At 40.0% G+C, this 25,807-nt stretch overlaps 1 protein-coding gene across 5 annotated transcripts in view; it reads right to left on the bottom strand.

Moving 5' to 3' along the window:
• Window positions 1–3,794: 3,794 nt before the first annotated feature.
• The window catches only part of MTMR2 (myotubularin related protein 2), a 100,729-nt gene continuing 78,716 nt past the window's right edge, over window positions 3,795–25,807 (bottom strand). For all 5 annotated transcript variants that reach the window (XM_054725070.1, XM_054725074.1, XM_054725072.1 and 2 more), the window contains 7 exons: window positions 25,183–25,371; window positions 19,536–19,721; window positions 16,875–17,081; window positions 11,152–11,244; window positions 7,726–7,839; window positions 5,186–5,362; window positions 3,795–4,196 (listed from right to left, as the gene is read on the bottom strand). In XM_054725070.1, the coding sequence (XP_054581045.1) occupies window positions 4,035–4,196; window positions 5,186–5,362; window positions 7,726–7,839; window positions 11,152–11,244; window positions 16,875–17,081; window positions 19,536–19,721; window positions 25,183–25,371 (1,128 nt within the window). In that variant the 3' untranslated portion in view covers window positions 3,795–4,034. The remainder of the gene's footprint in view (window positions 4,197–5,185; window positions 5,363–7,725; window positions 7,840–11,151; window positions 11,245–16,874; window positions 17,082–19,535; window positions 19,722–25,182; window positions 25,372–25,807) is intronic.

Here is a 25,807-nt window from a genome sequence, read left to right as displayed (position 1 = left end):
AGACAAAGCCATGGTGGGGGGCGGTAAGAGTTTCTGCTTAGAAATCTGCAGATAGGAGTTCATTTGTAGGTTACTGTCACCTCCACCCCCACCTGCATTTAAAACTCTTTATCGACTTCTTTGACAATTTCATTGTTTCATGGAGATGGTCTTATGCATTGAGATAATTCAGTGTTCCATTAGCTTCTTGAACTTGTATGTCCAGTTTCTTCCCCAGGATTGGGAAATTCATGGCTATTATTTCTTTAAATGTTTTGCTGCTTTCTCTCTCCTCCTTCCACCCAATAACCTTTTTTTTTTTTATCTTTACTGTTGAAAATATTACAAAGGCCCTCCTTCCTCCCCCTCCCCCCTTAAATTCTTCCAACCTGCGCCTGTCTCCCCCTTTTCTACCCCCCCCCCCCAAGGCCTTCACTACCCCATTGTCTGTGTTCCCATGTTATGCATATATGCAAACAAATTCATTGGTTGATCTCTTCTCACCCCCCTCCCCTGCCTTCCTCTGAGGTTCAACAGTCTGTTCGTGCTTCTATGACTGTTCTGGGTCTGTTTTTGATCATTAGTTTATTTAGTTCATTAGATTCTACATATGAGTGAGATCGTGTGATACTTGTCTTTCTCTGACTGGCTTTACTTCCTCCTCTCTAATTTGGATGTATTTTCTTCTTGTCTGATCACTATGGCTAGGACTTCCAGAACTATGTTGAACAAGAGTGGTGAAAGAGGGAATCCTTATCTTGTTCCTGTTCTTAGGGGAGATGGTTTTAGTTTTCACCCATTGAGTATGATATTGGCTGTAGGTTTGTCATAATATGGCCATTATGTTGAGGTATAATCCCTCTATTCCCACTTTGCTGAGTGTTTTAAAAAAAAAAGTTGGATTTTGTGGACTGCTTTTTCTGCATCAATTGATATGATCATGTGACTTTTGTCTGGCAATGTGTTTATGTGCTGTATCACATTTATTGATTTGCAAATATTGTACCTCCTTGCATCCCTGGAATAAATCCCCCTTGGTCATGATACATGATGTATTACTGGATCTGATTTGCTAACATTTTGTTGAGGATTTTAGCATCTACATTCATCAGGGATATTGGCCTGTAATTCTCTTTCTTTGTAGTGTCTTTATCTGATATTGAAATTAAGGTAATGCTGGCCTCATAGAAGAGTTTGGAAGTGTTCCTTACCCAATAATCTTGTGTTGGCTTTTCTAATGGAGTCTGATGATTCTTTTCAGTTCTCTTGTCCTTTTTTCACCCGAATAATTTCTGAATTCCTCTCCTCCTGCTCATTTTCTCATCCCTCCGATCTGCTCTATTTGCAGTACTTTCTGATGCATTCATCTAATTTATTGAGCTCACCAACTCTAGATTTTCTTTAGAATTTGAATCTCTTGATAAAATACTTCTTAGTATTTTAAATTTCGTTCTTAAGTTTATTGAATTGCCTTTCTGAGTTTCTTTCAGCTTGTTGAATTTCATATTTTGTATTCTTTACCAGTTGGACCACAGTATGCTGTGTCTTTGGTTTTGTTTGCTGGAGTTTTTTCATTTTGGGATATATTGCCATGAGTTTTCATAAGTTTTTGACAGTGTGCCTCTGCTGCCACCTTTGGGTAGTGAACATCTTTCTTATTTAGGTAAGGCTTCATGCATCTACTTTGATTCTAACAGTTCAACAGATTGACAGGAGTTCAGTTTCCAGAAGGTGGTGCTAGAACGTCAGTTTTTATCTTACTGGAGCTGACTTGCTGCTAAAGTTGAAAATAAGTGCATTAAAAAAGGTGGCTTTTCCAAAAACAGGCTGGTGGCAGAGTGGGAGGAGGTGTGTGCTTAGCATGGTGGCTTTGACTCTGCCCACAGCCCAGTAGGAGAATCAAGTAAGTCCAGAAGCAGGCCTCTTGCTGGAATCCTGGGGCAGTCAGCAGGAAATGTGTACCTTCAGTTCTTTGTCTTCTCTTCTCTTTCCTCCTCAGCCTCCTCCCCCAGTCAGAGAGGTCTCAGGTGGATGTTGGTGAAGAGCAATGGGACTCTTAGCTACAGTCCAGATGGCTGAGCAGACTTTCCCTCATCTCTTACTTTCCACCTCTGCTAGCGAGTCTGCCACCATTAACACCAACGCAGCTTCCATGGCTCTAGCCCCCTCCTAGGTTCAGTTCATCCTCTTTGGGATGCACTGGTGATGAACTCTTGGGTGTCCTGGTGTGCAGTGCAGTCATCTACATATAAGACCAAGATAATAAAAGCTTAAATGAGGAGAATGGTAGAATGGACAGGAGAGAATGGGTGTATAAAATATTTGGAATAGAAAACTTAGCTTTAATACTGATAGACTGGCCACTTAAATCCTGATTATAAATTTCCTTAAGAAATTTTACATAATGACAAAATTCACATAGACAGGAAGAGCAGGACTAAGATTCAGACTATAATGAATTAACAAGTGAAAAAACATTGTATTGTTTGATTTGTGTATTAGAGGGAAAATAGGTTCAAATTGAACATTTCATTTTGAAACAGATGCAAGGAGAATACCCCTTTCCTCAAAAAAAAAAAAAAATCCAAATAACATTTCTGCAAAAGAAACAAGGTAAATAACTAGGATAAGGACAAAGTTTAAATGTCAGTTGAAATTTGCTTTTATTTAAAGACCCAAGGGCCAAGAAGCTGCTTCGTTACAGTACATAACCCATGGCTCTTGTCGAGTAGCACAGGCATCAGGAGTCCACGTTTACACCAGCACGGAACTCCTGCAGCAGGTGCACAGTGAAGCGCGAGTTCCTTTTCTGGCTTTCAGACTGTAATCCATTTCTACATGCAGTAAGTTCTTTGGTCGACCATCTTTCAGTGGAATTACAGACTTTGCAAAGGACAGTAGTAAAATATTCCATGTAAAATTTGAGCATAATGCTTATCATAAGCAATTTATAGATTTCAGAAAAAAATCAATCCTGGTAAACTTTAAAATATTGCCTCAAAACTTAGCAATTAACTTCTGTGCTCAGATATACAAAAAGAAATAAAAATCTAAAGTAGGGTAGATAGTAAGCTTTTAACCCTTTGCACTCGCTTTTTTCTCGATTCCTTTATTCTACTCAGGATTTAATTTTTTAAATACCCAGATTTTACAAAGCGCAGCAGTAGAATAAAAAACTGGAGTTTCTTTTCATACAAACTTAATTGGATTTTTTTATATTTCAAATTATTGATACATTCAATACAATTCGACATACGAGCTGCTACCGATGCTAACCGTGTCGAGTCACACTCGACATCCGAGTGCAAAAGGTTAAATGTTATTTCTAATAATTTGGTCAAGTGTAAACTAATCTGAAGGATGTGGAATTCTTTGAAATCCTGGACAGCTACTCCTTTCTCTCCATCCTATCCACAAGCACCTCTGTAAGACATCATTTTGGACAGCTATTTAATAATGCATCTTAAATAAGTACATAAATAATGACCAAATTTTCAACTACGCCGTAATATCCTCAAGACTTTGCCTTATTATGTATGAAAAATGTGGATTATCAAAGTAGATCCCTTACCACAAAAGAAGGAAAAGCCAGGATGGGAAAAGGTGTGTCAGATCTGACCTGTCATGAGATTACAGTGTGTATGATGCCACGGAACTTCAGTGTTGGTTTGAAAAGTGAAGCTCCTCCTCTGTGCAATGAGCTCTCTTCCATCAGGAGTCATATTTTTGAAGTGGTTTGTATTTTGATTTTACTAGACACCAAAATTTCTAAGAGCATTTTCCTTTTAAAATCAGAAACTTATTCCCACTGCAGATTTAGGATTGAAGCATTTTAATATTCTTTGGGTAACTTAATAAAATTAGTGTTATTATCATGTAATTATATATGGGGTCATTTCACTTAAGCCCCCTGCACTGCTACAGTTCTAAACTCAGATTTAAATAAATAAAGGACTGGCTTTCTCTCATAGATGGGTTCTAAATTCGGGAGACTTTACTCAGAGCTGCCATTTGTAATCAGGAGTTTGTGGTGATGGCTCCGGCTAACAGTCCTTTCACACCACGGTCTGGACAGGAGTGACACACTGTGCAGGAGAACTGGCTCTCTCTGAGGATGAGGTTGACCGGTTGGAGATCTCTCTCTGTAGTTCCACTACTTTTTTCTGAAGTTCTGTTCGTTTAGCAAGAAGTTCTTTGTATCTATTGTGAATGGGCTCCTACAAAAGCAAAACACCACAAAATTATTCCAACTAGGCAATTCTAAACAAACCCAAAGTCACATTCTGGTATGTAGTCCTGTCCCTAAAGGTTGCAATGTGGGGGTTTTTCCAGCTATGGGGTCCAAGCCCACTTTTTCAGCACCACTGCTCTTCCTCTGGCTTTCCCAGTGCCCCCAAGTATTTCCACAGAATATTCTAAAACTGGCAATTTTCCAAATATAACAAATAATATGATCTAAAAGCCAATGTCAAATAATTTCTATAGTTTGAGGTTTTTAGTCTTTTTTAAGAGTTATAAGTAGTAAGCATTCCATATTTCAAATTGAACCGAAATTTCATATTTCTCTAACCTAATAAAGCAAGGCCTCTAAAACAGTGGTTCTCAACCTTTCTAATGTCGAGACCCTTTAATACAGTTCCTCATGTTGTGGTGACTCCCAACCATAAAATTATTTTCGTTGCTACTTCTATGAATCGTAATGTAAATATCTGTGTTTTCCGATGGTCTTAGGCAACCCTGCTAGCGGTTCTCAACCTGTGGGTCGCAACCCCCAAGTTGAGAACCGCTGCTGTAGAGCCTAAGACCATCGGAAAACACAGATATTTACATTACGATTCATTAACAGTAGCAAAATCACAGTTATGAAGTAGCAACGAAAATAATTTTATGGTTGGGGGTCACCACAACATGAGGAACTGTATTAAAGGGTAGCGGCATTAGAAAGGTTGAGAACCACTGCTCTAGAAGTTATCCAGTCTGACGCCTTCATTGTACAGGGGAGAAAGGACAAAACAGAAGTGTTATTTTCAAAGCAATCCAAGCAAAGTCAGGAAGGATAAGAACCAAGTATACTGATTACCCCTCTGTAGTGCTTTTCTACTATACAAATGTAACTATAGTTACAAGTTTTAAATATGCACATAATTTTTCTAGTTACTATACAATTGCATGGATGAAAACTCCCGCTGTGTATTGTACAGCATACCTGTGGTTTCATACGTGGATTCCACCTCACGTAATATCCCACCCAGAGCTCTAGGTGGCGCATGCTGGCTACTGGATAAAGGACGTGATTGGAGTAGCTCCCATAGAGAGGATTAGTGAAGTCGTCCTGCTGGCTGTTTATGTAGGACCACAGTGACACTGTCCTTTTAGGAAGGTTCTGTAAAAGGAAAAGAGATTTATCACATGAGCTCTTTGTACTTCAGATGAAAGTTATAAAGAGGTATGTTGTGATCCCTTTGACACTATTGTGACAGCCCCACTTACATTAAAATCAGAGGGTATTGGGAAACAGTGCAGTTCCTCAGAAAGTTAAACAAGAGTTACTGTGCCCACAATTCCACTCATAGGTTTGAAAACAGGCACATGAAATCCTGTACACAGATGTTCAAAATAGCATTGCTTATAATAGCCAAAAAGTAGAAATCCGAACGTCTATCAACTGAACAAATGGACAAAGTAGTTTATACTATGGAACGTTCAGCTATAAAAAGGAATAAAGTATTGATACCTGCTACAAAACAAACCTTATGCTAAGTGAAAGAAGCCAGACACGGGCCACATCCTGAATAACTCCATTTCTGTGAAATGTCCCAAAGGGGCAAATCCACAGAGACAAATTAGGGTTTGCCAGGGACTGGGAGGGCAAAAGAATGGAGAGGAACTTCTAACAGGTACAATTTCTTCCCAATGAACATAGTGCTGACGTTTGTACAACTCAAGATATATTAAAAACCACTAAACCAAGCTTGTCAAACTCGGGGCCGGCTGACACACTTGCACTAAACTATACACTTTTTGAAAGAATTTTGTGGAATGCAAACTATACCTCAGTAAAAAAGTTCCTTTTTTTAAATATCAAGATATAGTAAATTCTATTCAAGCCTCAAAAAATCAAAGTATTTAGCTATTCTGAATTATCTAACATTCAACCAATTCTTGAGTGCCTACTGTGCAGGCAATTATTTACTGTATGCTAGTAGACACTGAAGATATTATGGTGAATTAAAAATATAGTCCAGGAAGCACTTACTACATGACAATGACTGTAGTGTTTTGTATGGTTTATTTAATCCTCACACCAGTAAGTACTATTACCCCCTATTTTACAGAAGCAGAAATTAACTTGCTGGAGGTCACACAATAAGTGACAAATCCAAGGTCTGAACCAGGCAGTCTGGCTCAAAGCAAGCAACTCTCCACTCTGCTTTAGCAGTGATGGGGACATCTGGCCCGAGGGCCTTTAAAGCCCTCAACATCATCTGGTCTGGACCTGCCAAGGCATGGGGGGCGGGGGGGAGTTCATTCAATGTTTGACCAAAACAGAAGGCTAATTTTTAAGTTGATAATTTTGTAGGGCCCAAGAATGATGTTATAAATATCCAAATGGCCCTTGGCAGAAAAGAAGGTTCCCCACCCTTGCTTTACAGAAAAGCATGGACAATCTATTTTATAGCCACCTTTCTAAAAATGAAAATTGATGCAGAGATACACACTGATCAATAGGATTAAGAATTTCGTACAGAAGTAATCCTTATATGGTTTGTTGTAAATAGTACCAACTACCAGTAATATCTTGGGCGAAATGGGGTAACTAACTTTATACACAGTATCTTTTCAGTGTTTGAATGTTTTACACTATTTTACAATTTTAAAAAATAAAATGACTCATGAACAATATATTTTCAGATTTGAGCTATCCATTTATTCAAATGTATATATCTCTCTCTCTATATATCATATATATACATACACACATATATATATATATATATCCTACCTAATAAAATAGTAATATGCAAATTGACCACACCTTTGCTATGCCCAAGCACGCCCATCAGCCAATCAGGGCGAGTATGCAAATTACCCAACAAAGATGGCGGTTAATTTGCATACACTGAGGGAGGGAGGAGTGAAGACTGAAGACAACTTAGAAGGAAGAGGGAGGAAAAGCAGAAAGCAAGGTGGCTGCCAGAGGGAAAGCCCGGGCGGGGCGGAGCAGAGCGGGGCGGGCGGCAGCGGTGCGCGGGTGCAGGCGCCGCGGCCGCAAAGGCAGCGGCAGCGCACGAGGCCACAGTGGCTGCTTGCAGGATTCTTCCTGCAAATGGGCTACTAGTGTGTGTGTGTGTGTGTGTGTGTGTGTGTGTGTGTATATATATATATATATATATATATATATATATATATATATATTACCAATTATATTTTTCTGCACCTGCTCTGAAGGGTTTCCATCCTGCAAGGATAACAGGACTGGTTCTCCTTAGCAGACACTACTTCCCACCCATAACTCACCTGGCAGCTAGCTGGCATCTTTAGCATTGCAACAGAGGTACTTTAAAATACTAGTAGATCAGGCTCAGAGATATGGGAAGAAGGAATCATATTAAAGCATATAAAGTAAAGTATGGCCAAAGAAATCATTCAAAAGAACAACTGTTTAGTTGCAATCCATCACAAAATACACTCTAGTAGGGAAAATACATGTTGAGGGTAGACCAGGACAGGGGCTCATTATTTTACCTCTTTTCCTCTCTGCTGTTCACTGTTACAAAGGAATGTTCCAAATAAACAGCTATACAGGTGGTCCAAAATGGTAATGAGAAAATATTCGTTGAATTCAAATGCTGTAGGAAACTGCAAATCAAACACAAAACTATTAAGACATTTTTTTTCAAGCATATTCACCCTGTAGTATATGAGTAGATCCTTTATAATATTGAAAAGTATGCTAAACAATATTCAAAACTATATTTCTAAGCCATTATGGCATTATCCACTTGGTTTTCTGTTCAAAAATCACTTTACCACTTAGTTCTAAGATTATTTCTCCCAAAATCTCCTTTTCTTATGCAATAAGAATTTGAATGGTCTGACCTTGATATTTCTGATCTACATCTGCTAGCCCCACAGCCTGAGGAATTTTGACCTGGGCAATTCTGGCAACTCTAATCTTTCTCTGCCAAAAAGAACCATAAACAACATAGTAAGATTGTTCTTTAAATTTCAAAAACATTGTTTTGTTTTTAGAAATTACAAAAAAATAGCATCAATGTCTCCAAAAAAATGTCAGCAATGCACACAAATAAGTATCCCAGGCAGATGTGCAGAGCAGTTAAAAGTGAACCTGCTTATCTTTTCACAGAACATCCAGGCAAACGGGAGTATCATGTAATCCAGTACTTGGGCAGCCTCTTTCTAACTAAAGAAAATTCACTTTCTCCATAACCTAACGGCAGGGGCCTATTGGATGTCTTGTACAAACAACACAATTGGTGGGGAATTTATCAAAGACAAATTACAGACCACAGGAAGGTAAAGGATTTAGTTTAATCCATCCTGTCAATGTAATAGTTCAAAATTATTCCAACGTTTCCATGTAAGATTGTACCAATTACACAACTGAAAAGGAATTCCATGAACATTTAGACTGCAGAGTTGGGAAATAAATATTCATTCCAAGGAAGTTTTTTTTTAGAATGGTCTCTACCCAGTAGTGAAGGAAAATAGCATGAACTGTAAGCAAAAGGGACAGGGTTAAAAACTTTACCTTAAAATTTCCTAAATTTTAGGAAGCCATAAGCAGGGAAATGTATCAGATTTCTCAAAGAATGAATGGTAACTCCGTGTTGTGGCTATGGAACTGAATGAATGCAGCAGGTGATCAAGCACATGCCAACAAAATTCCAAGTATTTGTAAGAAACTTGGTCAAATCCCATTTATTTACAAAATAAATCCCATCACCTGATTGTTAATACTCTTAGCCTTATTTATTAGCCAGCTATGCGTGCACTCTGACTCATGAAATAGCAATCCAGAAGAGCTGAGCCTGTGGGTAGCTCAGTTTTGAGAAGACATCTTAATCAGTGGCCATTTCCTTACAACAAAACAAATAGAGCATTAACTGCTGGCATTGCTTTTAAAATCTTAAACAGAAGAGGAATATTTTGTTCTCCTTACATATTTAAAATCTCAAGGGCCCTTCATCCACTGCTTCCTGATCCCAGGACTGAAGGGATGAAGATGCGGGTAGGAACAGAGGTAGAATCTGGCTAATTGCAACATAATCCTCATCTTGACAAATGTGCAAGTCTCTGCACAAACATGCAATTTTTTGTAAAATTGAAGATTACCAATAAACACTAACATTATATGTTCAGGAAGAAAATGTACATAAAAACCTAACTAGATGTCTAAAGAATCACTTCTACAATGTATTTTAGATTCTAAGAAACAAGATTAAACTGATTTTCTAATTTTTAGTACCTTAAGCTCAGCATTGAAGTAAATCTGCTTTTAGATATATAACATAGAGAAAGTTAACACAGCTACTAAGGAAGAAATGTACTAGTCATATATTCTGCCATGTAAACAACTGGTAACTTTGATTTTTTTATTGATTTTATTTTGTAACAAGCATACCAGAACTAATATATTCACTTAGACTGCCCCTTAGTCCCCTTGGGAAGCAGCCCACATAAGCATCAATGATGCCATGGCTTCACACAACTTCCCTAGTTCTTTAATATGGCATTTGACTTTTGCTAACAGCCAAATGCTATTTAGAAACTAAATATGGTAATGGTCAAAAATGGTAATGGTCAAAAATGGGTCCTGCCCTGATCAGTTTGGCTCAGTAGATAGAGTCCGCCCTTGGACTGAAGGGTCCTGGGTTTGATTCCAATCAAGGGCACATACCTCAGTTGCAGGCTCAATCCCCAGCCCTAGTGGGGGCGCATGTGGGAAGCAACTAATCAATGTGTCTCTCACATGAATTTTTTTTTTTTAAAGTGGGTCCTATTGTTTTTAGTCAAAACCCAAAAAAGGATTGGTAAGGATTTGTAGAGCTGATACACTACCTCAAAGGCAATTCCAAAGGAAAATTTCACACCTGTTCCAAGAAGTAGTAAACATTAAAATAAGTATGTAGCATCTCGCCTCCCACAACATATGAGAACCTAATGCACAGAACAAAACTGAATTGTATACACATTCGTAGTATATGTGTGAAAATACAGCCTCATAATATTGTAGTCATATCTACTACAACCCAATTTAACCCAGTAAGTTTCCAAATAATCCACCCAAATTGAAATTCTTACGGGGGGTGAGGGGGACAAAATTCAGTATACACTATAATGGATGTATTTTTTCCTAAGGATCACCACTTTCTTTTAATGAAATAAATAGTATTTTCTTAAAGCTAAAATGTGACCCTAAAGCATAGCAGAGCCAGCAATTTCCCTACCTTATATTCACGTGGGGATCTAACTAAAATAAACCAGACTCCCAGCTGCCTGAGGTCTAATAAACCCTTGGGTGATAATTGACATACCAATGAGCTGTATCCAACTTTTGGGTTTTGAGATGATTTTTCTTGAGTTAAATATTTTTATGACCCAAACAAACCCTTGCCCCATTAGGGGGTGATCCCATAATTACCCAGATTTTTTTCTCTTTTGGACTATCTAAATATACCAAACCAATTACACTAAATTTCACATTGGTTTGTTAGAAAGTTGGTAGAAGCTCTAAAAAAACATACTATATCCATACCTAAGAAAAAAAAGAATCTATTATATACCTACCTTGCCATAATTTTCCACCCAACCCATTTTTCATTAAATTACTTGCCTGTTTCTTCATTTCTTTACCTTTTTAACAATAAGATGAGCTTTTGGGTGAAGATACTGCCGTGATGTTACTGTCTATAGAGGAAACCTCTTGGGTTATTATGGAGCCACTCACTGAAATGCTAATGGAATCAAATTGTCAAGTGTTTAATACTACTCCCAAATAATATTCTTTAGCTTAATTCACAATGTGATAATTAGGTAATAGTTATGTTACCTAGAAACCTTACAAGAATTCCAAATCTCCAAACTCCAACTGGAAGTCTTAAAAAAAGGATGTAAGAATGGATATATATATATATATATATATGTTACCTGTCTTGTCATTTGCCAGACACAGTCAATGAACTGAAGGAAAACAGGCGATCTATCTGCATCTGCATGATTCTTATCTCCATGCCCGAGTCTCTGAAGAAAGACGGTGAAATAACATATGAACTTCGTGGAGTTTTTCATTTGCCAATGAAAATAATTTTCCAATAAAAATACTATTTTGTCATTATTTTTAAAAAGTCAGAAAATCTTTTTAAAAGAACATAGCAAAGAAAATAGCAATCACCATCACCCTACCTATGAAATGTCTATACAGTAGACTTGTGCACCTGAAATCTGTATGGTTTGCTAACAAGTATCACCTCCAATCCTACATAATAAAAGGGTAATATGTAAATTACCATCACTCCGCTACGCCTGCGATTGAGCCAGCAGGAGGCGCAGGGGGCGGGACTCGGGGTAGCCAGGGTGGCCAATTGGGCCGGCGGGACGCTGAGCTCGCGCCACCGCTAGCTCAGCGTCTGCACCATGGCTGTGCTGCGGCACAGAAGGGGCCTCTGGGGCAGCGAGCCCACGCCCTGCTGCGGACCATCAAAAGCAGGGAGCGAAAGCGGGGGAGCTGGCTGTCTGCTCCGGCACCAGCGGACCCCCTGCCATCAAAAGCGGGGAGCAGGCTGCTAGCAGTGTCCACGGAGCGTGCTAGGCTTTGCGGGGCAGTGGATATGGCCTGGATGGCAGGTTAGGCCTAGGGGACCCTACACCATGCACTGACTGGGCCTCTAGTAAATTCAATAAAAAGAAAACATTTTTTATGTGCAAACTGCCAGGTTTAACATGTGATGCTTTTAACAGGAATTACAACTTAGTTTAATAAATGAAACCTAGGCAATCAAACCAACAACCTTTCAGTGCACAGGATGATGCCCAACTAGCTGAGCCACACTGGCCAGGGCACAGGCCAGGGTTGTGGGCTCCATCCCCAGTAAAGGGGGGCAGGGGAGAGGTGAGCAGCTGATCGATGTTCACTCTCACACCAATGCTTCTTTCTCTCTCTCTAAATTATATGTGTGTGTGTGTGTGTGTGTGTGTGTGTGTGTGTGTGTATATGTATCTCCTATATAATAAAAGGCTAATATGCAAATCAGCTGGCAGAACAACCGGTATGATGCGCACTGACCACCACGGGGCAGATGCTCAATGCAGGCCCTGGTTGTCAGTGCACTCCCACAGGGGGAGCGCTGCTCAGCCAGAGCATGGCTCACGGCTGGTGAGCGCAGGGGCGGTGGCGGGAGCCTCTCCCACCTCTGCAACAGTGCTAACGATGTCCAACTGATGGCTCCCGACCTGTGAGAGGGTGCAGGCCGGGCTGAGGGACCCCTCCCCTGAGTGCATGAATTTCGTGCACCAGGACTCGTGTGTGTGTGTGTGTGTGTGTGTGTGTGTGTGTGTGTGTGTGTATGTATTAAAATCTTAAAAAAGCAAAAAAGAACAAGAAAAAATCACACACACGAAACCCAGACCTAAAAGGCTGATAATGGAAGATTGGAGTAGTCAGACCTCAGAGCCCAGGTTTTTGTTCTGGAGATCTAATTTCCCCCTGAATATTATGCTATTCTATAAAGTGCCCTTCTCCTTTAACACCTTGGCCAGTGCATGAAGGGGACTTGTTGCGTCTTAGCTCCAGTCTCTTTATCAAGAAGAAGCAACATTAGCACAAACCTTCATAAACCTTTAAAAAATGCTTCACTCCTGCCCTCCAAGCATGCACTCACCCAGGTTCTCAGTTTTCCTTCCTCTGAGCGCCTTTGCCCCAGATGACTGAAACAGACCCCTGTTCCCTTTCCTAAAGCCACTGATTCTAAAAATAGGGTCCCTAGACTTCTGGGGAGGGGGTGACTGTGAGGTCAAAACTAATTTCATAATCCTAAAATGCCATCTGCCTTTTTCAATTCATTGATGTTTGCACTCACGGTGCAAAATGATAAAGGATCACTTAGGAGGTACCTTAGGAGGAATCAAGCAAGCCAGTGAAATCAAGCTGCACTGTGGTTACGTTCTGTCCTGCCACACACTCGCACTTAAATGAAAGGGACAAAAGCCAATCTCTGGAGCAGTTTCCTTGATGAAGCAGTAAAAAGTATTAACTTTATTAAAAGTATTAACTTTATTAAGCAGTAAAAAGTATTACTATTCTGTGTAACAAACGGGAAATGCACAGGAGACGCTTCTGCTGCAAACTTAAGTAGTACTGTAGGAACTGACACTTTTTCACGGACCATCGTTCTGACTTGAAAGAACAACTGATATGTGAACTGTGGTTATGAAGACTTGACTATCTTGCAGGCTTTTTGAAAATGTACAAAGTGACTGTGTCACTTCAAGGAATACAATGGACAGTAGTTTGATAAAATTCAAGCTTTTGAGTGAAAATTAGGTTTTTGGAAAACTTTTACCTGCCACATGAGTTTGATAATACTTAAAGACTTCCGATAAAATCAGTGGTGGTATTAACAGCTGTGGTTTTATGGGATTATATAAAGAAATGCATTAACAATGGAAAAGGTATATAGCTCACTAAGCATTTTCCATATACCCAACACCTGATGGTACAAAATCCTGTGTGGGTAAAAGATCTATTCAAAGCGCAATACAGACCAATAGAATTTAATGGAACAAACAAAAACCTCATTGATTTAGTTTTGGATTGCACATTACAATTAACCTCTACGAAACCACCTTTTAAGTTTTGGTACAATAACAAAGAAGAATACCAACAATTCCCTAAAAAAGCTACTAAAAGACTCTACTTTTCCATCTACGTATCTGTCTGTGTGTGGTCAGATTCTTTCCTCATATACTTCAACCAGCAAAAGATACTGCAGCAGAATGAAGGCAGAAGAAATGAAATTTAGCTGCCTATAAAGCCAAATTTCAAAAATTACCCCCAAAACATAAAACAATGCTTCTCATGAAAACTTTTTTGTTTTGGAAAACATATTTTTCTTTAAAATATTATGTTAATGTTTCCTCAAAATTCATATTTTGAACTAATGTGATGGCATTAGGAAGAAGAGTCTCTGGGTGGAACCCTCATGAATGGGGTTAGTGCTCGTATCAAAAAAGACGCCACGGTGCTCCCGAGCCCCCTTCCTGCATGTGAGGACTGTGAGAAGATGACAATCTGCAACCCAAGAGTGTCTTCACCAGAACCTCACCATGCTGGCACTCTGACCCTGGACGGTTAGCCCTCAAAATAGCCCTGGCCAGTGTGTTCAATGGTTAGAGCATGTGCTCTGGAGGGTTGAGGGTTCAATTTCCGGTCAATGGTACGTACATGGGTTGCAGGTTCAATCCCCAGCCCTGGTCGGGGAACATGTGGGAGGCAATCTCTCACATTGATGTCTTTCTCCCTCACTTCCTCCTTCCCTCCCACGCTCTAAAAAAAAAAAAAAAAAAAAAAAAAAAAAAATCAATGGAAAAAATATCCTTAGATGAGGATTAACAAAAAAAACCTAAAAAATTGTGAGGAATAAATTTCTGTTGTTTATAAGCCACCCAGTCTATGGTATTATAGCAGTCCAAATGGATTAAGATAAATAGATTTCTTTAATTAGTGTTCAAGTTAATTTCTAATATGGTAAATACTGACAGACATAAACCATGTAAGCAAATTTCTCTGGGGCCATCAATAACTGTCAAGAATGAAAGAGGTCTTGAAATCAACAAGTCTGAGAATCGTTGCCCTCTATTAACCATGTGTGAGCACAGCATCTTGACCAGGTGTCCTTTATTGGTCACATTCTGCTTTCACGTAACACCTGGGGGAAATGGAGTAGCTAACCAGAGCTGACAATTTAGGAATCCATAGCAATTTCAGTCTGATATGTTTATGGTTTTGGTCACATTTATATATCATGTGCAGCTTTGGCTGAAACTTTATTCTTTGAAGTACGCTTTTTTGTGTTTTATTTTTAAATAGTCTTCTCATTTTATAGAGAATTGAAAACGTGAGCCATCTAAATAGATACTCCAGATGCCCAACTTCACTGTTCAAGTTCAAAAGAGCAGACTACCACTAAATGTGTTTCTCTCAAGCCATTCATAATCAATGCCCACATACCCCAGCAACTACTGGATACTAAAGGTTAACATCTGGGTAGACATCTTTCACAAAGCCTTTCAGCTAATCTAGAAAAATGCTGCCACGAGCCACAATCTCAGTGGTTTTATGGTCCCTGACACACTAACTCCTCCCCTGTCCAAGATTCTCTAAACCTGACCCTCCCTCATGGCTACTCTTGCCACACTCAACTCTATCTAGACATGTGCTCACCCTGCTCCTACTTTCTGTGAAAATATTACTCCTCTCCAAATTCTATGACTGCAACTAACACATATAGAAATTACATAAGAACCAAGTTTTCTGATTCCAAATTTAGTGTTTAGCAGAAACTACTTAAATGTGTGTTTATGTAATAGCTACACAAATCCAAAGTGTGATGTAACGAAAAAGCAAATGTGAAAGGGACATAATAAACCCACTCCTATATTTAGGAACTGTGATTAGTTCTGGCTACCCACTTGCAGAAAGGTCCAGAGGACAACTAGGATGGAGGAGCTTAGGAAAAGCAAGGAAAGTGGATGGCTAGCCAGAAGAACTGAAGACTATAAATGACATGAGCTGACAGCTACTTCCTAATATTTGAGGCCTATCTTATATGAACAAGTAGTTTTATTTGTTTTCTTATCTCCAAAGGGGAAGGTAGAAACATTGGGAAGCAGATTTTAGTTCCCTACGAGGAAGAGGTTGGGAATAGATGGACTTTCCGAAGGGAGACTGACAGCCTCGGGGAGAGACTGCTGCTTTTTCCCTGCGGAGTGAATGAAGACACCAAACAGTCACTGTGGGACACCACAGATGTTCAACAACTGTTGGGCCCTGACTTCCTTCTGACTCTTAAATTTGATACCAACGATAACATCAACATAATTTTGAGACTTACAGAAGGCACAAAAATTTGTCATTTCCATAAAACTAACTGCAACACTTTATTTTAATTTACTGATTTTTAGGAAGAGAGAGATACATCAATTTGTTGTTCCACTTATTTACTCATTCACTGGTTACTTGTTGTATGTGCTCTGAGACCGGGGATCAAAGATGGAACCCTGTATCGGGATGACGCTCTAACCAACTGAGCTACTTGGCCAGGGCTGCAACACTGGCCAAGTGTTTAGTGCCTTAAAGAGGATAACAAGAAAGTTGTTTTATTCCCAACTCTGAGTTACATTTTACTTTTTTCCTTTCAGTCCCCGTTTTTTTAGACCCTGATCCTGTGTGAGCAATGCTACTTTGTAGGGCTACTTTAAATTGGGAATAATAATTCAGCCATTCTAATCTTTTTTTAAGTCTACAGGAAAAGCTAGAAGTGCCTTGTAATTCCATACCATTCTTGCTAATCTGAACTATCAACTACAGGTGGACAGGAGACGCCCATGGAAATGATGGGATGAGCCCTGACGTTTCCTGGTAGAGATCACAGAAGAGACTGGGTCAGGTGGCTGGCAAATAGCTAGTCCTAGCTCCAGGCTGCAAAGCTGGGACGGGAGACACTAATGCTTTCCAAAACAAAGTTCTCCTGAGAAGTTCACCCCTCTAGAATAAATGATCCATTCTAGATGAATATCGAGTGAATAGAAGGCATTATTTTCACATGCCTGATGTGGGATGCATGGAATACATTGAGTCAAGGTTCTTTACTCACAAGCTGAAATCGATGTCCAAAGCTCAGCCATTCTTTCTCCACGAGGACTTCGAACCCCTGGATGGTTCGGTAGTGCCCGTCCAGCATGAGCATGGCCAGGGACGTCAGCTGGGCGGTGCGGTCCCAGCCATCGCTGCAGTGCACCACCACCGACGTCTTCCCTGATTCGACTCTGTCAGCAATCCGGAGAGCTCCGGCAAGAATGAGCTGCAAAACAGATTTTTTTTTTAAAATAAAAAAATTTAAAATGCTTCCTTCTTTAAAATTAATAGTTTTTGCTAGGGATGACTGTCTCAATAACATATGGGGGGGGGGGGAAGCATCGGTCCCTTCCTAAAAACAAATTTTTATGTGGTAAAAGGCATATAAATTTTGCTTTTGAAACTAGAAAAATCTCATAAATGCAGACTCCTATTTATCTGCACAATGAAATATACAAATGAAAGGTGCCCTTGGGTTCTATAGAAATCAACATTATAAGAAAGAAAAAAAGATCCAAGTTCTAAAAAGGACTGTTTCTAAGAATTTTCCAATGTTCCAAGTATCATCCATTTAAATTAAAATACCCCAACTGAAACTTGTTTCTGGTATGCTTGCTTAACCAAATTACAGTATGTGTATTGTGTATGGCACATAGCATACAGAGAACACAATATAAAACTTCAGAGTACTTTTCTGTATGAATGAAAATTCTCATCTGTTCAATATATTACCATGTCAATTTACTGTTATCTAAAATAATTTCAGTTATTTAAATATGCATAGACTCTGCAAAATAATTTACTGAAGATGATCTTGAGTTAAAACTAGAAAAAATTATATGTAACCAAAACAGAAACAGTATACTATTCTTTAAAATAGACATTCTAGTACTATTCATCTCTCAGTGACTAGATCATACTTACAGAACAGCATGGCTCCACAAACAGATCAGAGTGAAAGAAATGTGACTTACTCCCAGGTTAAAGACTCTCACAACAACCTCCCTCTGACCTTCACCGTCAGCATGCTCGGGAAACGGGGTGCTCGGAAGCAACCTCAATCTTGACTATGCCACAGAGTCATCTGGGAGCATTTCTTTTTTCTAAAATGCCTGGACTCCAATCTCCACTAATCCTAACTCACTATTTTAAGTAACTTCCACCGATAATTCAAATGCATATGCAGACTTACAAATCACTGACCCAAAAGGAGTGGTCATTTTAACTCAAGCATTTGTTTATAATAATAAACATTTATGGGGCCCCTCACTACGTGGCAGGCACTGCTCTAGGTGCTGGAGACAAAGCAGTGAACAGAAGAGTGTTGGCTTAATGAAGTTTCCGTGATGGCTGGTGAGGCCAGCCAGATGCAAATCAACAAGGAAATACATACCTTGTCAGAGGGAGGTAAGTGAGAAAGCACCACTCAGGTCTAGGGGGTTCTGGAAGAACTGTCACTTTGTATGTAGCAGTTGGGAAAGCCTGTTTGGGAAGGTGACATTTGAGCAAGGATCTGAGAAAGTGAGAGGCTAAGCCTTGCAGGTGTGAGGACTGGGGAGGAGAAGGTGGTGCAGGCACAAGTGCACCTCTTGTGCCTCTAAGGAAACTTGTTCCTGGTATAGCCAGCCTTTCGGAGAGCATGTCGCACCTGATATGAAATGGAATTTACAGAGTGAAAGAGACGATTTATGTTAGCTCTAAATCAATCTTATGGGTTTCTACTTACACACAATGCAACAAATAGATGGGCCACAGGAACATACTCTCTAACTACACTCAAGCTTCTAGAAGACAAGCAATAAAAAAAAAAAAAAAATAGTCTACAATTCTCATTAAATTGGTCTTCTCTGCAGTTTGTCTGAATTTTAGAGATTTTGATATGAGTATAAGACTGCTCCTTCTTAATATGAAAAATCTCATTTCCCTTTATTTCATAATATTAATAATATATGAGGCTATAAATAATATGGTAAGCTATGTTATTGAAATTCAGACCATATCTGAAAAAAATACATAACTCTATTAAATAAAATAACATTTGGTGCTTCACACATTATATTAACATGTTAGGCAAATCAGCGTTCACATGGTAGTCTCCAAATAACTTAGCATTCAAAGGGTATCCTTCACTCAGCTTCTTCACCTCACTCCCCTGACCAGCATGATCACCACGTCACAAGCCGCGCAACAAGCATTTCCTGTGCCTGTTGCTCACAGATAGCGCTGCCCTAGCTCCTGAGGGGAAAGAAATATGATCACGATCTGTCCAGCCCTGCTCTTCACTGGGTTGACATCCAAAAGTAATTAAATGAAGTGCGAGGTAGGACTGATTAAATGGAAAGAAAAAGTAAAGTGAAAACTTCAGACAAACTGGAACTGCAATCAGGCAAGACTTCCGGAATAAGTGAAATATGAACGGGGACCTGAAGGATGGGGAGAATTCAGACAGGATGGGAAAGAAAGAGAAAGAAGTTCAACAGACCAAATACACAATATGGGAAACTAATTCATTCAAGCACCAAAACTTAGGAGTAATTCAATTATCAAAGCAGGTACCAACTTTTCACTGTTTAGCAAGGTGTCTTTGTCTTGATCTCAGCAGTGAGAGCCAATACAGGCAGAGGAGTAGAGAAAGCGCGTGTTTGGCACCCTTTCTGTAACAGTATAGGAAACAGCCCACCTTAATATGCTCTAGCCAGTGAGTAGATTCCAAGTTAGACAGCCAGTGGGTCTCCTCGATGTTGGGGTACACGATCTCCTTGAGTTTTCGTAAGGATTCTCTCATAACATGAATATTGTGGATATCTAGAAAAACTAATTCTGCATTCTGATAGGCATCTTCACTTTCATAACCTCCACCCTTGGCCTGGAAACAAAGCACACACCACAAGAAATAAAAAATGAACGCACATCCATAATAGGTTGACACCCATGAAAAAGTGCCATAAAATATCCAATAGCATAAAAGAGAATACTTACTACTGATGAAAATATGGACAATGCAGGGCTGCTTAACACCACTACTCTCTACCCCAAGTTTTCTTTAAAAACAATAAACACTCTCACCCTGACTTCCTTATGTGGCTGTTATAAAAATTAAATGCGATAACATGTGAAGGTGCTTACACATTTTAAAGCACTACATTTACCTACCCGTATTTCAATTCCTATGCAAACAGTTTCTTACAGAAGACTGAAATCACCAGGCTGGTAAGTCCCATGTGCAGGAATTACATGTCTGCTTTACCAATGGCCCATGCTGCTTCACCTCATTTTAACCTAATATTTACAAATACTTTGCAATCATAAGGACTTGCTTTTATTTTAGCCACATAATTACTTTTAAGTAAAAAGGCAGAATAAGTATAAAAGCACAAATACTATAGTGCAATAGTATCCCTATTCTCAGAGACTTAAATCTACATCTACAGAACAGATGAGAAATACCTGGTGTTTGAATTAAACTATGGCTGAAAAGGAGAATAATTCTTTTGGATTAACCTTTCTCTATTTTATGAATAAAATAATTCGTCTATCTCTTATCTTAGGTATAAAAATCACACTTCTTAGAGCACTAATGAGGAAAAATTGGAAAAATAATGGAACAGTCGCTGCAATTATATACATGTGTCTCTCATGTTGAGGTTTCTCTCCCCCCCTTTTCCTTCCTCCCTTTCCAGTCTCTAAAAAAATAAATAAATAAATAAAAATCAACAGAAAAAATATTCTCTGGTGAGGATTAACTAAGAAACAAACGAAAATAAAAAATAAAACAAAGGCTGAGGCAAAAGGAAGACTATAAATTAAGGGATACTTAAAAGACATATCAAACGCAATATTTAAAAAGGTAAAGACTAACCCACATACAGTGTCTAGGTATGTATACTGCTATAATAAAAGTATAAAGAAATGCAAGAAGATGGTATTAAGGGAATCTGATTGGGGTAGGGCTTCGGTTACCAAACTTTCGGACCAAGCAGACCACAGGTTAACAACCGCTGCTTGGTTTCCTTAAACCAGTGGTCGCCAACCCTTTCGACTACCGGTTGGAGACTGCTGGTGTAGGGCACACATGAAGACATAGTGGCTGACAAGGTGGTTTTTTGTTTGTTTGTTAATCCTCACCGAGGATATTTTTCCCATTGATTTTTAGACAGTGGAAGGGAGGGGGAGACAGAGAGAGAGAAACATCAGTGTGGGAGAGACACAGATTGGTTGCCTCCCATACATGCCCGACTCCGCAGCCAGGGAACAATGAACTTGCAACCCAGGTATGTGCTCTTGACCAGGAATTGAACCCTCAATCTTTTGGTGGCAGCCAGGGCTTGTTTTTGTTCTTTATTTATTGATTTCAAAGAGAGAAAGAGATCACTTTTTCTTGTTTCACTTATTTATGAAATCACTAGGGGCTGGTGCACGAAATTCGTGCACTGGGGGGGGGTCCCTCAGTCCAACCTGCCCCCTCTCACATACTGGGAGCCCTCAGGGGATGTCCTACTGACGGCTTAGGCCCACGCCCCACAGGGAGTGTACCTAAGCCGCAGTCTGGCCTCCCTTTGTGGGAGGCAACCGGGCTGATAAGGGGAAGGCACCAGCCCCATCAACCCGCTGCTGCAGCCACTGCCAGTCACCGCAGCCACCAAGGTGTTTTCATCAACACGGACTCCAGTCCCTTCACCAAGAAAAAATGACAACTTTCTTTAGGCATTTTCAAGATGTGTCTTTCATAGGATATGGATTTCTTTATTTTTTTATCCTCACCTGAGGATATGTTTCCATTGACTTTTAGAGAATGTGGAAGAGAAAGACAGAGAGAAACACTTTGATTGGTTGCCTCCTGCATGAGCCCTGATCTGGGACCCAGCCAGGGAGGAGCCTGCAACCTAGGTACATGCCTTTGATCAGAATCAAACCCAGACCCTGCTGTCTGCAGGCTGAGGCATTATCCACTGAGTCAAACCAGCTAGGGCAGGATATGACATTACTTAGCCTTCCAGCAGCGGACCTTCGTTTTTTTCTCCAGAAGTGTGGTGGAAAACCCTAGATCACCTTTTTGGATTCTTATTACCCAAGTTACTAAGAATACTACCAGTGGCATACAGGAAGCTTAGCCAATGTGCAGTCAGAAAAGGTGTTTCCTCTATAGTTCACACCAATGGAGGGCTGGGCCCTGCCCAGGCCTAAAGCCTCTGGCCAAAGCTTTAGGCCTGGGCAGGCCTCTCCAGCTCCCTCTGATCACCGCCTCAGCCCCTGCCCAGGCCTGCCCAGACCGAAAGCCTCTTGGGCAGGAGTAGACCCCCAGCTCCCTGCGATCAATCGCAGGGGGTCCACTCCTGCCCAGGCCGAAAGCAGATCCCCAGCTCCCTGCCCAGGTGATCAATCGCAGGGGGTCCACTGGTATACCAGGTCAAAGAAACCCTAGCTCCCTGCAATCGATGGCAGGGGGTCCACTCGTGCACCAGGCCAAAAGCTTCCAGCGGAGGCTTTTGGCCTGGAGCCGGAGTGGACACCCAGCTCCCCGCTTTCGATGGCAGGGGGTCCGCCCGCCACGCCCACCATCCAATCAGAGCAAGGAGCTGGGTGTCCGCCAGGCCACCATCCATGGAAAGCGGGGAGCTGGGTGTCCGCTCTGCCAGAGGCTTTCGGTCTGGTGCCAGAGCGGACCCCAGCTCCCTGCAATCCGTCACCAGGGGTCAGCTCAGGGCGCCTATGTATGCAAATTAACCGCCATTTTGGTCGGGTTTATTTGCATACTCACTCTGATTGGATGGTGGGCGTGGTTTGGCTTGTGGGCGTGGCTTGTGGGCATAGCAGAGGTGTGGTCAATTTGCATATTACTGTTTTATTAGGTAGGATTGGCTGATTCTTTTATGTGCCCTGACCCAGGATCTATAATCCACAACCTTGGCATACCAGGACAATGCTCTAACCACCTGAGCTACCTGGCCAGGGCATGAATAGCAAAGTTTTATTTATTTTATTTATTTTTTAATGTATATTTTTATTGATTTCAGTGAGGAAGGGAGAGCAAGAGAGAGATAGAAACATCAATGATGAGAGAGAATCATTGAATGGCTGTCTCCTGCATGTCCCCCACAGGGATTGAGCCTGCAACCCAGGCATGTGCCCAGACAGGGAATCGAACCATGACCTCCTAGTTCATCGGTCGTGCTCAACCACTGAGCCATATCAGCTGGGCCCAGCAAACTTTTAATTCTTTACATGGGCAAGAGCATTTGTCATATTCATATTGATTATAAAATTTTTCTTACCTATGCAGGCAAAAAAATATTTGTTCCAACAAGGTTATATACTTTTGCAAATTAAAAAAGGGGGTTAAGTGGGGGATTTTGATGAAGGTGGTCAAAAGGTACAAACTTCTGGTTATAAGATGAATAAGTTTTGGAGATCTAACGTATAGCATGGTGATTACAGTCAATACTTCACAGTATATGTGAGAGTTGCTAAGAGAGTAGACCTTAAAAGTTCTCATCATAAGGAAAAAAGTTGTAACTATGGGAGGTAATGGATGTTAAACTGGAATTATTGTGATAACCATTTCATAATATATACATATATGAAATTATTACATTGTATACCTTAAACTTATTCAATGTATGTCAATTATATCTCAATACTAGAGGCCCAGTGCACGAAAATTCATGCACTCAGGGGGTCCCTCCACCCGGCCTGCGCCCTCTTGCAGTCTGGGACCCAGGGGGCCAGGCCTAAGCTGGCAGTCAGACATCCCTCTGGCAGCCCGGGAGCCCTCAGTGGATGTCCGACTAAGCTGCAGTCAGACACCCTTAGCACTGCCAAGGAGGCAGGAGAGGCTCCCGCCACCACCGCTGTGCCCGGCTTGTGGCGGAGCGGAGCTCCCCCTGTGGGAGCGTACTGACCACCAGGGGGCAGCTCGTGCGTTGAGCATCTGCTCCCTGTTGGTCAGTGCACATCATAGTGACTGGTCGTTCCATCATTAGGGTCAATTTTAATATTACCCTTTTATTATAGAGGATAGTGGGGAGCAGGGGAGACACCAGGTTAGTAACCTGGATCAACCATTCTGAAGAATATTTGCAATATGAATCAAAACGTTAAAAAATATGCATATTTTAAATTTTAATATAGTAACTGTATATCTAGAAAACTATTTTAAGGAAATAATCAACGATGCCAACAAAAGATATCTATTTCAGCTATATTTAAAATACTAAATACTTAAAATGCCCAATATGAGAAGAATGATTAAATGAATAATGATACATCTATACTATGAGTACTATTACTTTACAGGAATATTTCATGAAAAGAAATTATTCTTATAATAAAATGGTAAGAGAAAAACAATGAAACAAAATAACCACTTCAATGCATAGAAAAAATAGTGGAGGAAAATATAAAACATCTTAATAACCGTATGTGATTTTTATCTTTTCTATGCCTTCCTAATTTTTTATATGGTCTACTACATATTTTGTAATCTAATAGATGAAATAATGTTACAGATAAATGTTTACTGTCATAGAAAGATACAGTGTCAATTTTTTAAGTTATAATTATCCCATTCTGTTTCAGATATATGAGTGTATGCATACATACATAGGTCTGCAAGTAGAAGCACAATTTAATTATGGTTCTCTCCTAGTTACAGGATTAAGGGTGGTTTTAAATATTTTCTTTTCTTTCTTTTTTGCTCATCTGCATTAGGTAATTTTCTGTAATACATATACATTGCTTATTGGGGATTAAAAAAATAGAGGTACCTTCTTAAAACTAAGTTATATCTCTTCTCTCACCTTTTTCTATGGTAGATTTTGTCAACCAGACTTTCTATTTCCACAATGCAAATATTTATTCCATAGTAGCAATCAGGACGACTGCTCCAGCTAACTGCAAGTCTTCAGTGTGAACAGCTTGTACAGGTGCAGGGCTGTCAGGAGAGGGCACCGCTGGTAATTGAGAACACTGCTTCCTGATTCCTACAGCCGTGCTGGGCAGACCTGACTCAGGCATAAACTCAGGTGTCATTTGGAGGATGGAGAAAGAATAATAATTCTTCCTGAACACCTACCTTTATGTAAGCATAGGGTTCTGCACTAGTTTTTATTAGATCCTGTTAGCTATTATTATTCTCATTTTACAAATGAACAATCAAGGTCTAAAATGATTAAATAATGAACTCAAAGTCATACCAGCAAGGATAGCCAGGATTAGAATCTCCATCTTTATCACCGGAAAGCCTGAACTCTTTTCTACTGCATTGTGGCTTCTGCCAAACAGAGCTGATTCGTGAAACTATAATATTAATTACTGAAAAGTAATCTCACCTTATTGGCAACAGCATTAACACTTGGCCGGGCATCGAATATAAAGATTTTATGAGACTGGGCATTGGAGTCCATGATGGCTTGAAGGTATTTCTCATCTTCTTTACTTCGCTTCCCACTCACTCCTACCATGGGCTGGCTGCATCGAGTGATTGTGGCCTGACTTTCAGGATGAATCCAGGATAAAACCTAAATGGGGGGAAAATGGCAACACACCCTTTATATACTTGTCTGTTTATTATTATCCTAAAAAAAATTACTCTATAAAACTCTACTTTCTAATTGGGTCCAAACCCTAGCCATGAAAAGATATATTGGAGCTGCTATCAAATATCATCACCTTTCTTTCAAACCAAGTCTGGAATATGGAAAACTTGGTCTAATACCTTTATCAAATATTAATTTATAAAAGTCATTGATTATTGGGAAGTGCTGTCTCTAGAAAACCTACTTTAAAAAGGGGCTAAGTCCCACTTTTAAAGTTTTATTACTATATAAGCAAAACTGCCCAACTATAAAGTCTTGCACATCTATGAATTTTGTACTTAAAATTATTTGAGCTGGTCTTTCTAGAACACAGTAATTCATCAAGATTTTGTAAAGTTTTTTTGTTTCTAGGATTTAA

The sequence above is a fragment of the Eptesicus fuscus genome, chromosome 13, assembly GCF_027574615.1.
Source record: "Eptesicus fuscus isolate TK198812 chromosome 13, DD_ASM_mEF_20220401, whole genome shotgun sequence".
Lineage (NCBI taxonomy): Eukaryota > Metazoa > Chordata > Mammalia > Chiroptera > Vespertilionidae > Eptesicus > Eptesicus fuscus.
Note: the sequence above shows the minus strand (reverse complement) of the source record. Positions and strands in the feature narration are given on the sequence as shown.